The sequence below is a fragment of the Lissotriton helveticus genome, chromosome 1_2, assembly GCF_964261635.1.
Source record: "Lissotriton helveticus chromosome 1_2, aLisHel1.1, whole genome shotgun sequence".
NCBI classification, from domain to species: Eukaryota; Metazoa; Chordata; class Amphibia; order Caudata; family Salamandridae; genus Lissotriton; species Lissotriton helveticus.
In genome coordinates, this window is record NC_136058.1 from 5,322,305 (window position 1) to 5,337,449 (window position 15,145).

Consider the following 15,145-nt stretch of genomic DNA (forward strand, 5'->3'; position numbering starts at 1 on the left):
AGGACACGCCTATCCAGAAATATAAACAGTACTTGGTTACGAATTTACTTCTATGGGAATGTAGTTGTACTAATGCAACTGCACCCTTGCCAGGATACCCCAACCAGTAGATGCTGCTGTTTTTACTGCAATGCAAACCAGCCTCCATTAGGTGCAGCTAATAAGAGTGTAACAACTTTCATTATCGGGGAAAGCCCAGAGGAATGCCTAACACTTCTCGCCCACAGGAGTAAAAGGTTATACATCCTTGAAATGGTCTCCAGAACAGAGAAGCTGCTGAACACCTGCTTTCCATCAGACTATTTCATGGCGGGTTGCAATCTTTTTTACTGTTCAGCTGCATGTTCTTCACCCTCAGATTACTGCCTGCTGCAGGAATTTCACCTGCATCCTTCCTTCATCCATTTGTGACTACCCGGTCTACCCCCAAGGCCCCAAATAGCACCTATCAGGAGGCTAGGACTCAGGCTGTCGAACCATCGCCAGCACCAACTATTCAGCCTTTTCTTTCTGATAATGTCTCTGAAGCGGTCTCCAACACCAATAAGGGAACCTGTAATCTGTAAAATCCTAAAACAGATCAGAAAGGATGGCGTCCCGGGTCTCTAGCCAGGGCCGGACTGGGAACCACAACCGGCCCCGGAAAAGTGCTTGGCCGCCCCCCCCCCCCCCCTCCCCACTCGGAAGGGTTGGAGGTGCCGGCGAGCTCTTTGCCGGGCCGGTTTTCGGCCGATTTTGTTACAGGGCCGATTATGCTGCAAAAACGGCCCTGTAACAAAACTGGCCCAGGGGGCCCTAAACCGGCCCCACTCGTGCGGCGCACCGGAGGATTGCCCGGTGCCCGCTATGGCCAGTCCGGCCCTGTCTCCAGCTCCAAGACTGTCAGCTGCTGTACCAAAAGACATAACTGCATGTCAGCATACCTATTTTTTTTTTGTAAATAATTTTTATTGCAGTCATGCCTGTGCAGGCCCATACATGCGCAAGTAGTTTCATAAAATGAGCAGATATACAATACGAATCGGTGGTCAGTACACAGCCGTTATGCCCACAACCCGGGGGTCGGGCGGCGTTAATATCTCTGTGCACATATGCTCAACTTGCAGATCAAAGGAGTAATCGGTGTCCTGACCGTGTGCATGACTACTTTTACAGTCCTACTCAACTTATGCGCTTGCCCCCAACTCCCACCCCGCGCAAAAACCTAGAACTCCCCCCCCCATCCCACCCCAGTCACCACCACCCATCTAAGGCGCTTATAGCGTTCGTTCCTGGAGTACCAGTGCCTGTCTTCCTGTGTATCTGACGCTTCCGGGGACTCAGCCAGTCTCTGCCTCCCTTCCTGCTACGGGGGCCTCTTCCTCCTCATCTGCCTCGTTGTCCCGGAGTGCCTGCACCATTACTTCCCAAGCGGTCGCCGTATCTGCTGCTGTCTGGCTAGGGGACCTACGCGCAATCTGGTATCTATAGGAGCTGTCAGCCGCCGCCCACTTCAAGAATTCCCGCCGCCACCTCCGCAGGGTTGGCCCCAACCTCGCCTTCCAGTTCCTAGTGATCTCCCTCTTAGCCACCATCAGTCCCATATCAATGAACTTGCTCGTGAGTTTGTTTTTGGGGGTATGGGGAAACCAGTGCAGGATGCATTCAGCTGGGCCATAGTCTACGGCCCTGTCAGTCACCTCATTCAACACCACCCCTATGTCCTGCCAATATTCCCGCAGGGCCGGACACGCCCACAGCATGTGCACTAATTCGGCCCCCTCAGCCAGGCATCGGGGACAGGACGCTGTTTCCGCACCGAAATATCGCCTGATCCGTCCCGGAGTCATGTATGCCCTATGTAATATGTAGTAGTGGATTAGTTGGAATCTGGCGTTTCTTGTGCTGTTGCGGGCCCTTCGGACCAGCTGTGCCCATGTCGTGTCTGGAATGTCCTTACCCAGGTCCGCCTCCCACTTGGCTTTCAGAGATGCAAGGGGAGGAATGTTCTCCGTTATCATTCGATTGTAAAGGCATGTAACCGCCTTAAGCGTTCCCGCCGCCATCATAGTGTACTGACACGCTGCTGCCGTCTCGGGCTCCTCAAGCCCCGTGCCCCAGTGAGCCTGCATTGCCCTGGTTACCGCCGCATGAAGCAAAAATCCCCCTCTCGGGATGTCAAAGCGCTCCATTAACTCCTGAAACGGGATCATCGCGCCATTTTCGTACAGGTCCCCCACCACCTGCACACCCGCTTCTTCCCACCCTTGCAGATGTGACCAGTCCCCGCCATGCGGTAGGGCTGTTAACATGCCCAGAGGGATCTCCGGTGCGTACGGGCGCCGAATTCCGGCTCTCCTGTGTGCCCGGTCCCAGCAGCGGCGGTACGTGCGCTGCTCCAGCGATAAATCCCTATTGTCCAGCCGCTGTTGGAGAGTAATATAAGCCAGGACGTGCCTGGGCGTTCCCCGCAAGATGCCATCCTCCGGACCCCGAAACACCCTTGCAACCTCCTGCGTGAGGACCTGCATAAAGCTCGAAGTCCGGGACCGCTAACCCCCCCTCATCTTTCGGGCGAGAGAGCGTGGCCAGCGCCACTCTACACCGTCCCACTCCCCAAATCAATGTCGTGATCAGAGATTTAAGTAGTCTAAAGAAGGAGCCAGGTAGCCAAATCGGGAGCGTCCGGAAATAATATAATAATCTAGGCAGTGCAACCATCTTCAGCAAGGAGATCCGGCCAGCCACCGATAGCGGCAATGTGGCCCAGAAGGTCATGCAGCCCCTTAATCCACGCACGCATCGCCCCAGGTTGCCCTCAAGCAAGTCTTCCGCCTTATGGTAAATTTGGACCCCCAGGTATTTAATACAGGCAGGCGACCAAGCCACTTCTGATCGGTGGTGCGGCTGGGCCGCGCCCTCCTGCAGCGGGAACAAGCTCGTCTTGGGCCAGTTAACTTTCAGGCCCGACATCCGTCCGAAGCTCTCCAACAGCGCCTCCGCTCCCTGCAAGTCCTCAACGCCGTCATGGAGGAACAGCAGTAGATCATCGGCATATAGCGAGATGAAATGTTGCCCGTCTCGGGCCTGCACTCCACGGAAGTGCCGCCCAGTCCGGGCCTGAGCCGCCAACGGTTCTATAGCCAGTGCAAATAGCAACGGCGAGAGAGAGCAACCCTGTCGAGTGCCTCGTTCAACCGGGTATCGGAATGACACCGTTGATCCCACCCTTACTCGCGCTATCACCTCCGCATAAAGGACCTTCGTCCAATGAATATAGCCAGTCCCCAGCCCGAACCGTTCCATTACAGCATAGAGGTAGTCCCATTCCAGACTGTCGAAGGCTTTTTCGATGTCAACCGAAAGGACCAGTTCCGTCCCAGCTCCGCTGTCCAACCCGTCCATGAGGCGGACAAGCCTTCTAATGTTGATTGTGGTGTTGCGTGTTGGTATAAAACCATTCTAGTCCTCGTGCACGAGGTCCGTCATGTGTGGCAGGAGCCTCGCGGCCAGTATAGAGCTCAGGATCTTATAGTCTGCGGTGAGCATAGAGAGTGGCCGATAGGACGCCGGGTCACTACTCTCTCTGCCGGGCTTCAGTAGTGGGACCACCAATGCCTCCCGCATTGATTGCGGTAGTTGGCCCGCTGCCTTGGCCTCTTTATAGACGGTCAACAGTCGTGGGGCCAGGATATCTAGATACTTGCCATAGAATTCTATGGGGAGCCCGTCTATCCCCGGCGACTTGTTTCGTGCCATGCGTCGCACCGCCGACCTGATCTCCCCTAACTCAATGTCCGAGCCCAGGTCTATCGCCTGCTCTGCCTCTAGCCGTCGCAGAGGTAGACCCGTCAAGAAGGGTTCTGCCAGGCCCGGCCGGTCTCCTGGGGCACTCTTATATAGGCCCTCGTAATACTCCCGGAAGCCGTCAACTATGCCCAACTGAGTGTGCTGTACTACACCCGACGTATCCCTCAGTTGCAGTATGGGAGTGTACCGTCTAGTGGGGTTCGAAAGCCACGCCAGGAGGGTGCCCGCCTTGTCACCGTCCACATGGGAGCGCAGCACATACTTCTTGAAGTCAAAGGCTCGAAGCCTCTCCACCTCAACCGCTACCGCCTCCCTAGCTGCGCAGAGTGTCTCCTGGAGTTCAGGGTGTCCGGGCCGCTCTCTTTCCGCTTCTCTCAGCCTAGTATCCGCCTTAGCCAGGTCGCCCAGCAATACTCTTCGCACACCTACATAGTCTTTGATGCAGACACCCCTCACCACTACCTTAAAGGCGTCCCATTCCATCGCCCTGGAGGACGCCGTCCCTTCATTTTCCGCAAAATATGAGGCCACCCCCTCCGCCAGGGCCGCCTCGAATATGGGGTCTTCTAAGGTCTCAGGCCGTAGTTTCCAAATCGGGATTCTGGGTTTCCCCGCCACCCAAGCCAGCCGGATCAGGAGTGGATTATGGTCAGAGATCGTTCTCGACAGGTACTCCGATCCCGCGACGCATGGCAGCACCTCCCGGGAGCAAAGTATCGTGTCCAAACGGACATGCAAGTCGTGCAGCCCGGAGAAAAATGAGTAATCCCGGTCAGCCGGGTGTTGCCCTCTCCAGACATCCGTCAGTTCCCAACTCTCTTGCCACTCCCTCCTACCTCTAGATAGCCTGTGTACTGGGGAATCGTGCAGGGGGGGGTGGGACCTATCCAATAAAGGGTCCGTAACGGAGTTGAAGTCACCCCCCATCAGGACCGGACCCGCCAGGGAGTGAGCCAGTGTCCCCGACAGTTTCGTGAGGAAAGCCAGCTGGTCTGAATTCGGGGCATAAACGCTAGCTAAGACCACATCTCTACCTTCCAACTTCCCCTCCGCCACCACATACCTCCCTTCCTGGTCTACCCATTGGCGCGTGAGCTGGAAAGGTGTACCTGCTCTAATCCAGATAAGGACCCCCCTAGCATATGCCGAATAGCTGGTATGAAAAACCTGTCCCCGCCACCTTTTCTGCAGCGCTGCCCCCTCCTGCCGTGTAAGATGCGTCTCCTGCAGCATGGCAATGTGCACTCCCCTCCGCACTAAATAGGCATGTACCTTGTGTCTGCGCTGTATAGTGTGTAGGCCCGCACATTCCAGGTAATACAGGTCAAGTTATTCACATTAGCCATTGTCCCAGCGATCTGATCGACACATTTCCTCCAGTTCCCGCCCTTCAATGGTGGTGATGTCCCCCCTTAACAAAACAAAACATCTCAACAGTCCTACCCGTGGTGTACCCAGGGTCAAAAACTTCAAAAAGGGTAAACAATCCCCAACTGTGGAACCCCCCCCCTCCCCCAGAATAGGCCCCAATACCAAGATATCAGTCCCCATCCAAACTCCCACACCTGAGCGACCCAGGTCGTAACTACACAGCCGTAGCCGTGGGTGCCTTAAGGGCTTACGGAGTGCGGCCTCGTCCAGAGGGGGGCTGCGCCGCCTAGCTCCTCGCACCCTCCCCAATTCCCCATGACCTCCCTGCTACGAGTGCCCCGGTGTGCCCCGGCGCCCGCTATATACTGAGGCACGGGTCCCCCTCCCAGCTTCCCAAACATTACCCAGAGTCTTCCGCCAGCAGTTCAGACACTCAGGATCTCGTCCGCCGTCTGCGGCGTCACCAGCGGCCCCCCAGCCCGATGAATCTCAGAAAGGTCCGATTCTGAGCCTGAGGCCGACACAAGAGCGTCCGAGTCCATGGCCCCCCCAGAACCGGGGCCCTCCGCCTGACTCAGCTTTCCCACTTCCAGTAGTGCGGCCTGCCGTTCTGCCTCAGTCTGGGAGGCCGTCGGTCCCATCTTCCCCTGCCCTCGTTTCCTCAGCCTCCTCGACCTCCGCGGCCGCTGCGGCGAGCGCCCCCGCTCCTTCTCCCGCTCCTCCCGTGCTCTGGCGCCGTCCGTCCCAGCCTTGTATGTCTCCCACCAGTCCCAGGCCTCTGCTGATGTGTTAAAGAAGCTCGCCTTGTCGTCCACCACCACTCGGAGCCTAGCTGGGAAAAGCAACGAGTAGACAATCCCCTCATTCCGCAACTCTTTTTTGATTGTAAGGAAGGAGGCCCGCTGCTTCTGTGTCTCGAAGGTGAAATCCGGGAAAAGCGTGACCTTGCTGTTCGCAATCTGGAAGGGGCCAGCCTCCCGAGCCCTCCGCAGGAGCAAGTCCCTATCCTTGTGATGGAGCAACTTGGCTATGATCGGCCTGGGTGGGAGCCCGGGCTTGGGAGGCCCCGATGGGACTCTATGTGCACGCTCCAGTGTGAAGAAGGAGGAGAGCCCCTCCGGCGCCACCACTGTTTTCATCCATTCCTCCATGTAGGCAACCATGTCCCTCGCCCCCTCCGTCTCTGGTACGCCCACGATCCGCACATTGCTGCGCCGGCTTCTATTTTCCGTGTCCTCCGCCCGCCTTTCCAGGGTGCGTATGCGGTCCAGGGCTTCCGTTAGCTTCCCTTCCAGCACCTTGTGAGCCGGCGCCAGGTCCTTGATCACCGTCTCAGCGTCCTTGACCCTGTCTTTCAATTTGTCGTGGTCCGCCCGGAGCAAGCCCAGTCCTGACGCCACTTGCGCAATATCGTTGTGGAGCGTGTCTCGAGTGGCCGTTATGGCTTCCAGTATCCGGTCCTGTAAACGCTGCAGGTCTGTCTGCCCGGTGGGGCCCCCCTCCGCCGCAGCAGATTGCTCAGCCTCCTCCGCCTTCGTCCTCGGCTTCCCCATCGTGGCTGACTTCGCCCTGCTCGGCCTGCCTGGTTGGCTGAGATCCCCCCGGGCCCCGGTCTCACGGCTCGCCTCTGTACGCTATGGAGTCGCGCTTTCACAGATGTCGCACCCCAGCAGGGGCGCCTGTCGAGGTTCTCGGCCCCCGGGGGCAGTGGATGCTCGTCCTTCCTTCCCTCGGGCCTCAGTCACGTGGCCGGCTCCTGTGCACCACGGAATCCCACTGCTCCGTTGCCGCACTCCAGAAGCAGCGCCTGCCGTGCAGTGCGCCCCCTGGGGGACTATAGTATACCGTCTCCCCTCCCCGGGGCTAGCGGCTCAAGTGTGGCGCGCTGTCGGAAGTTTGGCGCTGTCTCCAACCACCATTCGCTCAGTCGTGGCGAGGGGGCAACGAGAAAAAGGAGGTGGGGGGGGGCGGGGGGGGCCCCGGGCCGTTCTGCAGTAGTTCCCGTTCCACGTGGCCCACCTCTCAGGGCTGCCCCCGCTCATCCGCCATCAAGTTCAATGCCCAGGGCTGGGTCGGAGATCGTCGCTCCGCTCTCCAGGCTAATGAAGCCGCCTGGGAGCTCCGCCAGCAGTGACGTACCTGGCAGCCCTGTGTTCCAGCGATCGCGGTCGCCGCGCACCGCAGCCGAGGGTCAGGGAGCTCCTCCCGCTGTGGGGGGTATCGCCGTTGGGATCGCTTCAGACAGCGGTCGCGCCCCCACCGTGTGCTCCGGGTGTGTGGACCGCTGCCTCGTCCTCGGTCAGTTAAGGCTCCGTCGCGGCCGCCATCTTGCCCGCCTCCGTCTCTCCCCTCACACAGGCGGCCGCCGCGACCGGCGGTCGATCTCGGCGCTGCAGCGCCGCCAGCAGCTCAGGTCGCGCCCGGCCAGTCTCCTTCAGGTCTGCCACCGGCTCCGGGGCACTTGCGGGTCCTCTGGTCCCGTTTTCAGGAGTATTGCGGGGAAGGAGGCACGGAGCTCCGGGCTCACGCCGCCATCTCCCTCGGCGCTCAAGCCACGCCCCCCATGTCAGCATACCTATATCGCCTTGCTTGAGTTCCACTCGCGATTCAGAGAAGGGGGTGGTGATGGACAGAGCATCTGAATTAAGCAGAACACTCCTACCCAGTCAAAAGATCAGGGCTTGATCCATCACCGTTTTGTAGCTCACTGCACCATCCCAGTTCAGAACCTGGCTACATGCAAATTAGTCTGCCCCTGGCCCAGTGCATCATGGGAACAGGGCAGACCAAACTACCAAGCCAATTCTTTACTGGAAAGGAAACAAGCTTCCGGGGACCGGTTTCTGGCATTGCAGCCGTCTTTGGCCCGGCTTGCCTGAATCCTGATGGTGCAGTGAGCAAGGGACTCACATCTGAGCATACCCTTCCACTCCTATAGTGGCCAAAACGATTCAGAAAAGGCGGTGGTGATGGGCAGAGCATCTGAATTAAGCAGAACACTCCTGTCCACTCAAAAGATCAGGGCTTGATCCATCACCGTTTTTTAGCTCACTGCACCATCCCAGTTCAGAACCTGGCTACATGCAAATTAGTCTGTCCCTGGCCCAGTGCATCATGGGAACAGGGCAGACCAAACTACCAAGCCAATTCTTTACTGGAAAGGAAACAAGCTTCCGGGGACCGGTTTCTGGCATTGCAGCCGTCTTCGGCCCGGCTTGCTTGAATCCTGATGGTGCAGTGAGCAAGGGACTCACATCTGAGCATACCCTTCCACTCCTATAGTGGCCAAAACGATTCAGAAAAGGGGGTGGTGATGGACAGAGCATCTGAATTAAGCAGAACACTCCTACCCAGTCAAAAGATCAGGGCTTGATCCATCACCGTTTTTTAGCTCACTGCACCATCCCAGTTCAGAACCTGGCTACATGCAAATTAGTCTGTCCCTGGCCCAGTGCATCATGGGAACAGGGCAGACCAAACTACCAAGCCAATTCTTTACTGGAAAGGAAACAAGCTTCCGGGGACCGGTTTCTGGCATTGCAGCCGTCTTCGGCCCGGCTTGCTTGAATCCTGATGGTGCAGTGAGCAAGGGACTCACATCTGAGCATACCCTTCCACTCCTATAGTGGCCAAAACGATTCAGCAACAAGAAAATTGTGTGTGTTCCACAGTGAATATTCAGATAGTTGCTGTCTTTTTGCATGTACATACCATGCTCATAGGTGAAGTGAATAAAGGAGAAGTTTTGTATAGTACTTGATTTTCGTTGTTCTTCTCGCTACATGATTGCCAGGAAAGCGTCATTCTCTATGTGCTTTAAGTGCCTAGTATGGTCCATAAGCCATCTTGTTGCCCGCCCAGATGGTAGGGGCCAAAGTTCACACTTACCCCACACTCATTCAGCATTGAGATGGAGATCTCTGCACAACTTTCCTTATTTTCGGTTGGTACTCACCCCTATTTATAAAACTCTCCAAATCAAAACACCCAGCATCTTCCTTGTTTACTCATCCCCAATGAGCAGGAACTCATGCTACTCACCTCCTTTCCTGTCAGATCTCAGGTCACCAAAACACAACTATGGAAGTACTTTCTACTGAGGCCAAACCTTCCGCTCAGATGACACTAAGAAACATTTCCTGAATACTGGATGCACCCATTCCTTATATAGCCCCTTAAACCCACCCAATTCACATAATTGTGCCATTTAACACAATTGATTCATCCCAGTTTGCAAACTCGAAAAAAATGTGGGCACATTCTTGAAGCTGTAATTACTCAATTGTGTGCCATGTATAAAGCCGAAACCTGTGCATATATAGCCTGTACCACAGAAACTTTGCAAGTGAGCAAAACATGCAAAACATCCCTTATGCAACCTTTTGAAAAAATGAGAAATTAGAGTATGAAGCCAGAGCAAAGCATGTGCAAGACATGAACTGATTTTAAATTATTGCTATGCGTGGAATAGTGATTTAAATAAAGAAATCTCAGCCCACGAATAATCATTTTATAGTGTAGTAGGTTTCCTCTATAAGTAGAAGTTGTCTATAGGTTCAACTTTAACATTAGCAGCTAAGCCTCTCACAGCTTGAGAATTCACATCTTCTTTTTATGTGCACCACTATATCAGACAGAGTAAACTAACCAGCCAGCAATGTTCCAACTAGTCAAAGTGCTCAAAACTGTTCACGAGGACTCCCAACGTCCCCCACTTAACAGCTTAGTTCAAGAAACCTTAGAATTCACCAACAACACAGAGGCAGAATCCTAGTGGTTCCTTTGGGGTTTCCCATCACCTGATGTCTTCTTCCAAAATACGTGTGGCCACCACATCTGTTCTGCAAAGTGGATGTACAGATCAAAGACAAGACGGTTGTGGGAATCAACAACTAAACGAGATGGAATTGTAATCTAGTTCCCACCTCATGCTATATCCTGATCCTAGTGCAGGCAAAATGGTGTCAACATTTACTGGAACATGTTAAAATACTTACATTTGAGAGAAAAACTCAATTTTGTCTGGTTCTGAGTCAACTGGATTTATGCTGCTGAGATGAAAGAATAGTGCTAGATCAACCAAACCTCTTTCAAACAGGAATAACTTGAGGATATGTATTAGTGTATACTCGTGTAGGTGTTACAGAACAATCCTTGAGTGGAAATCAATAGGCGAAATGGATCAATGTGATATGCTCTCTGATACTTAATTTGTGCCAGTAGTTGCAGGTGGTTGGTACCCAGACTAATTTTTAGGGATCAGAACTTATTTTACATCAGCAGACTTTGGTCCAAAGCAGAGAGAAAGACAGTCAAAAAAGGAGAAAGAAAGAGGAAGTGAATTAAAACAGAGACAAATGGAAGAAAAGAACCAGTAGGAGACAGAAGTGAAGGGTGGTGATAGAAAGAGACATGAGCTAGAATCGAAAATTCGGTAAACTCGCATTTGGCAGCATTGGAAGGGGGCTCCTAAGAAAATGTTTAGGCTCCTGCACCTATCTGTTTACAAAGTAACCAATGAGATTCGCCCCATATTGAAGAGAGAGGGAGGGAGAGAGAGAGCGAGAGAGTAAGAGAGAGTTTGTCTGTCTGTCTGTCTGTGTGCTCGCTCAAGCATGTGAGTTGCAACGTTTTAGCTTTTCTGTGGCTGACATAATACATCATGACACAATCAGCCATGCATAGGCTCTGTCAAGTAGCTTTCATCCTTAATTCTAATTCTTGTCTGACCCTCCATAGCATCATGCCCATTCCTAACTCAATGTTCTGATCTAAATATAAAAAGATTAACCTGTTTGGTGAATTCTGGTAATGTGCTACTGTATTTTCTTAGAATGATTAATTGTAATGACATATAGCGACAAAAGCAACATATGAAATGTTTGCGAACACCTTATGTTAGTGGGACTCAGGAAATAATATGCTTTTGATTTCTGTATACAATATGATCAGCTCACAGGTCTTCTAAAATACATTTTTGTCACCTTTTTGTGGCAGTCCACTATAAATAATGTCCTTTTAGATTGATCTTTAATTAATATTTGATATTGCTTTGTCTAAATTGCATGTGATTTCAATTCATTTATGCAATTAAGGAATACTGATAGTTGGGAATTCTTACACCCCTTACAGGCTCTGCAGATGTATCTTTTCTGAACATATCTTCTAATAATCAAATTTTCATCACTGTGCTTTGTCATGAAATTACTTGGGACCAAGTCACAAAGGCATTTACGACTATGTGAAATAGAGCTATACGTATACTGCTTCACGTACCCCAAATCGACCATCTTCCTATTAGGAAAAGTGAAAAGAGGGCACCTACCTTTTTCTATGAATTAATTGTATGTGATTATCCCCTGAACATTTCAATTTTAGAGGTTTTGAGGTCAATTCTCAAAGGCATTCATGAGTAGGAGAAGTAGTTCTGCAGAAGTACTACTTCATCTCCTCTGAATGCCTTTGTGCATTGGCCCTCCTGTGTTCCCCCATGGACATGAGTATATTTTAATAGAGGTTCATTTTAACCCGCTAGCTCCGTGCATTCCGACAATTGCAGAGGTAAACCTTGATTGCGAAACCAACATATTGGCGTTGTCATTGGAAGTCCAACCTGGAACTACAAGTTATGTGACAACAGCAACCTCGCCTGATGGAGAGCTCTACTCATGCAATACAACAAGTGCTATCTGCCAGATCAGCGACTTGCCGTGTGGACAGACCTACAACGCATCCGTCTCGGCATCCAATGAACAGTGCAGCAGCCCCCTTGCGCCTTTTGACTTTCGTACAGGTAAGGTTTTCTTTTGGACCTATATGATTAAATAAACATTACCAATATACTGAGTACCTCGACCCACTACCAAGAAACCCTTAAAACGTTTTATTGTGTTTACCAACATCACTCCTTTTACCATGAGAGAAATTAAACCACCGTCACCAAATCCTTTTCTCACCCGTCCCCATGCAGCAGACATTTTCGAATACACCTAATCCATTCCCCCTCCCAAAAAAACAATTACGATCAATATTCTTGAGATTATGGGTTTCTTACTTGAAGGTAGAAATGTTCACATAATACCCTTCTTTCTGACTTATCCTCTCCAATCATAGCCTGTCAGTAAACATGCATTGCCCTTGAGTGGAGGGAAGATAGTTGAAATGAGATTGTATATCATGGTTAGCAAGTATATCTTTGAGGTGGTCCTTACAGGAACTGACCCTTTGACCTCTCTGGAGTAGGAGAGCACTGCGATGGTATGCCACCTTAGGAAACTGAACAAAGCTGACAAAGCCAATAGGTTCTAATTTTGTTTACTGCCTGCTCATAAAAACTCATAACATAGCATACAGTCATAAATGTTTACAATAAGACAAAACAAGGCAGTAAGGTGCATCGAGGCTCTGTTGCAAATACACATAAGCACCTATATCCACAGATAAAAGACAGGCACCTTCATATAGATACCCTTCACTCACATACCTGCATACATAGACACCTATACAGTATTACGTATCCCACGCCATATGTGACACTTTCAGCCACTCTTGAATTTCAGCACAGAAGTTATTTTTACCCACAGCAGTAAAAGCAAAGCAGAAGGTTAGATAAAAAGCCACAACTGCTAGAAGGTGTCAAGCATGGCCTGGGCACAATCGAAATACATGATCACATTAACAAAATGACTTCTTTTGGCAGGGGTCGAGATTGTATACCCTCACGCAAAATAGGCGACTTCCCTTCCTGAAATTAAGAGTTTAAAACGCCACTGTGAACTATAGACTGCATTATTTCATATGATTTATATCACTATATGTTTATGTACGACAGAAGAACGTGGCCACAATCATCCATTATGAGCTAATGTATGTTTCGTTGTTAAACAAATGTCGAAAAGCACAACATGGACCACTTGACAGGTATGTCCATGATCAAAAGTATTTATGGAAATAAGAGTGAGACATAAAACAAGTGAGTTTAATGAAGAAGTTCAGGTCAATTATTTTCATGAGTTGCTTTCATTGGAATATAAAATAGTTATTCATTTTGCAAAAAGTAGACAAAAAAACCGTTTGCTACATGCTGTTTTAAATTCATTGAATTGGGATACTTATTGCTTTTCGTTAACCCACGTTTGTAATTTCCTGTAAAGACCGAATCTCATGCAATACATATTTGCAGAGAGGCATGAGGGAAACTCGTTACAGACAAGCATCTATTGCAGTCATAGAAGAATGCCCACATGCTGTCAGGCTGATATGTCAAATACCTGACTCAAATAAGGTCTGTGAAGTTAGACCTTTCTAACATCGACCCCTAAAGATAGGATTCCATATTATCACTGTGCTCCAGCTGAACTCTATTACTGAAGCATGATGTCTTCTTACATCAAGTGCTCAGCCAATCATAACTCTGGGAATGCCACTCTATCCCCTTATCACTACATTATCAAATAGCTGGTGTAAATAAATGTCGCAAGTGGCACGAAGACAAGCGTAAAAAAGCACTTCCTAGGATAAGAAGCCACTATGGGACCACTGTTGGACAGAGCATTGTTGTTGTCTGATACGATTATTAATGCAATTATGTGGTGGGAGGGGGTTGGCGGTCTAGATTGGTAACGTGTCATTTTGACTCTGGCTTAGGAGTGCTTGTCGGATTCACTCATAGATGCGGTGTCCAGCTCCTGTCCCTGCCTACTTGAGCCTCACTATGAGATAACGATTCATAGTGTCCCCTCTATGCTGCCTCATTTCCTTAAGACATATTCACTTGCACTGTAGGCACAATGAACCCTCTAGCACTTCTTGGACCCCTCCCTCTCTGGGAGGACAGATTTATGGCATGTTGTGTGTGCTGGTCTGGCCACTTTGTCTGAATCACTCGTTTAGGAGGAGGTTGTCTCCCAACACTCACACCACCGCTGCCCACCGTCCCAGAATACAAATCACTCTAGTCACTTGGGCTTAGAGCCTCATTTATGAGGCCCCTTGCCCGCCAGAAGGTCACTTTTTGTGACGTTCAGGTGGCGCAGAAGCCTGCTCCATATTTACGAGGCAGCACTAAGCCACTTTTTTGGCTTCATGCTGTCTCGTAAATATGGTTCCCTTTAACGCGTTTTTTGGGCACTGCCCCAGATTTACGAGAAATCGTAAATATGAGGCGGCACCAAAAACCTACCCCTCCCAAGAGAGGCGTAAGGGAGGCACAATGAGGAGAAACATCTATATTTCTTCTGTGTTTCCTCTTTCTCTGTGTGCTGCATTCTGCAGCACACAGAGAAAGAGGTAAAAACCTCTTCTGATTATTTTTGTGCAAAAAGTTTTCCCTTCCTGCACAAAAATGATCATCCCTGTTACGCAAGCACCCTTGCACTTTGTTGCAAGGGTGCCTGCGTTGGCGTATGGCAGCCCATTGTGCGTTGGCGCAGGGGAAAAGGACAGGAATGTGCTGTATCTGATAGATATGGTGCGTTTCTGCCCTTATCTCTTATCAGCGCAGCAGAAGGCCTGCAGCACTACCCTACAGTAAAACCTCATAAATGAGGTCCTTAAACAGATAGAGTGACCCAACAAGGGTTTCATTCAGGGCACCTTCTAAGGTACTGAAGTTCTAGATAGCCACCTCTGGAGACACCAGCAAAGGCTACCAAATGTCATCTGTGAGTGGCAAATGTAGCCCTAATACTAAGATATGGCTGTGGTAAAATGTCATCTTGGAAATGTGGCAACTATCTTTTCACAGGTCCTCACCTCAGTCTTCCACCGAATCTCATCTTGTGGTGAATAGTAGGCGTGAGCGGTGCTCATTCTCAGACCTCATGAACAGCGCAAAGGATGCTGTGAAGTAGCGCTTGGCAGGAAGGATGTACTCTGTGGTGTTTTACAGCTTTTTATGCCACACACTCGTTTGCTGGGGCTGATTTTAGAGCATGTGCGATTTGGGCACTTTACAATGTTGGAACCCTGGACATATCAATCAACA

At 50.9% G+C, this 15,145-nt stretch overlaps 1 protein-coding gene across 1 annotated transcript in view; it reads left to right on the forward strand.

The window, feature by feature from the left end:
* LOC144797641 (uncharacterized) overlaps positions 1-15,145 on the forward strand; it is a 353,681-nt gene that overhangs the window by 154,375 nt on the left and 184,161 nt on the right. The window contains exon 28 of the mRNA XM_078668345.1: positions 11,696-11,953. Coding sequence (XP_078524471.1) covers positions 11,696-11,953 — 258 coding nt within the window. The remainder of the gene's footprint in view (positions 1-11,695; positions 11,954-15,145) is intronic.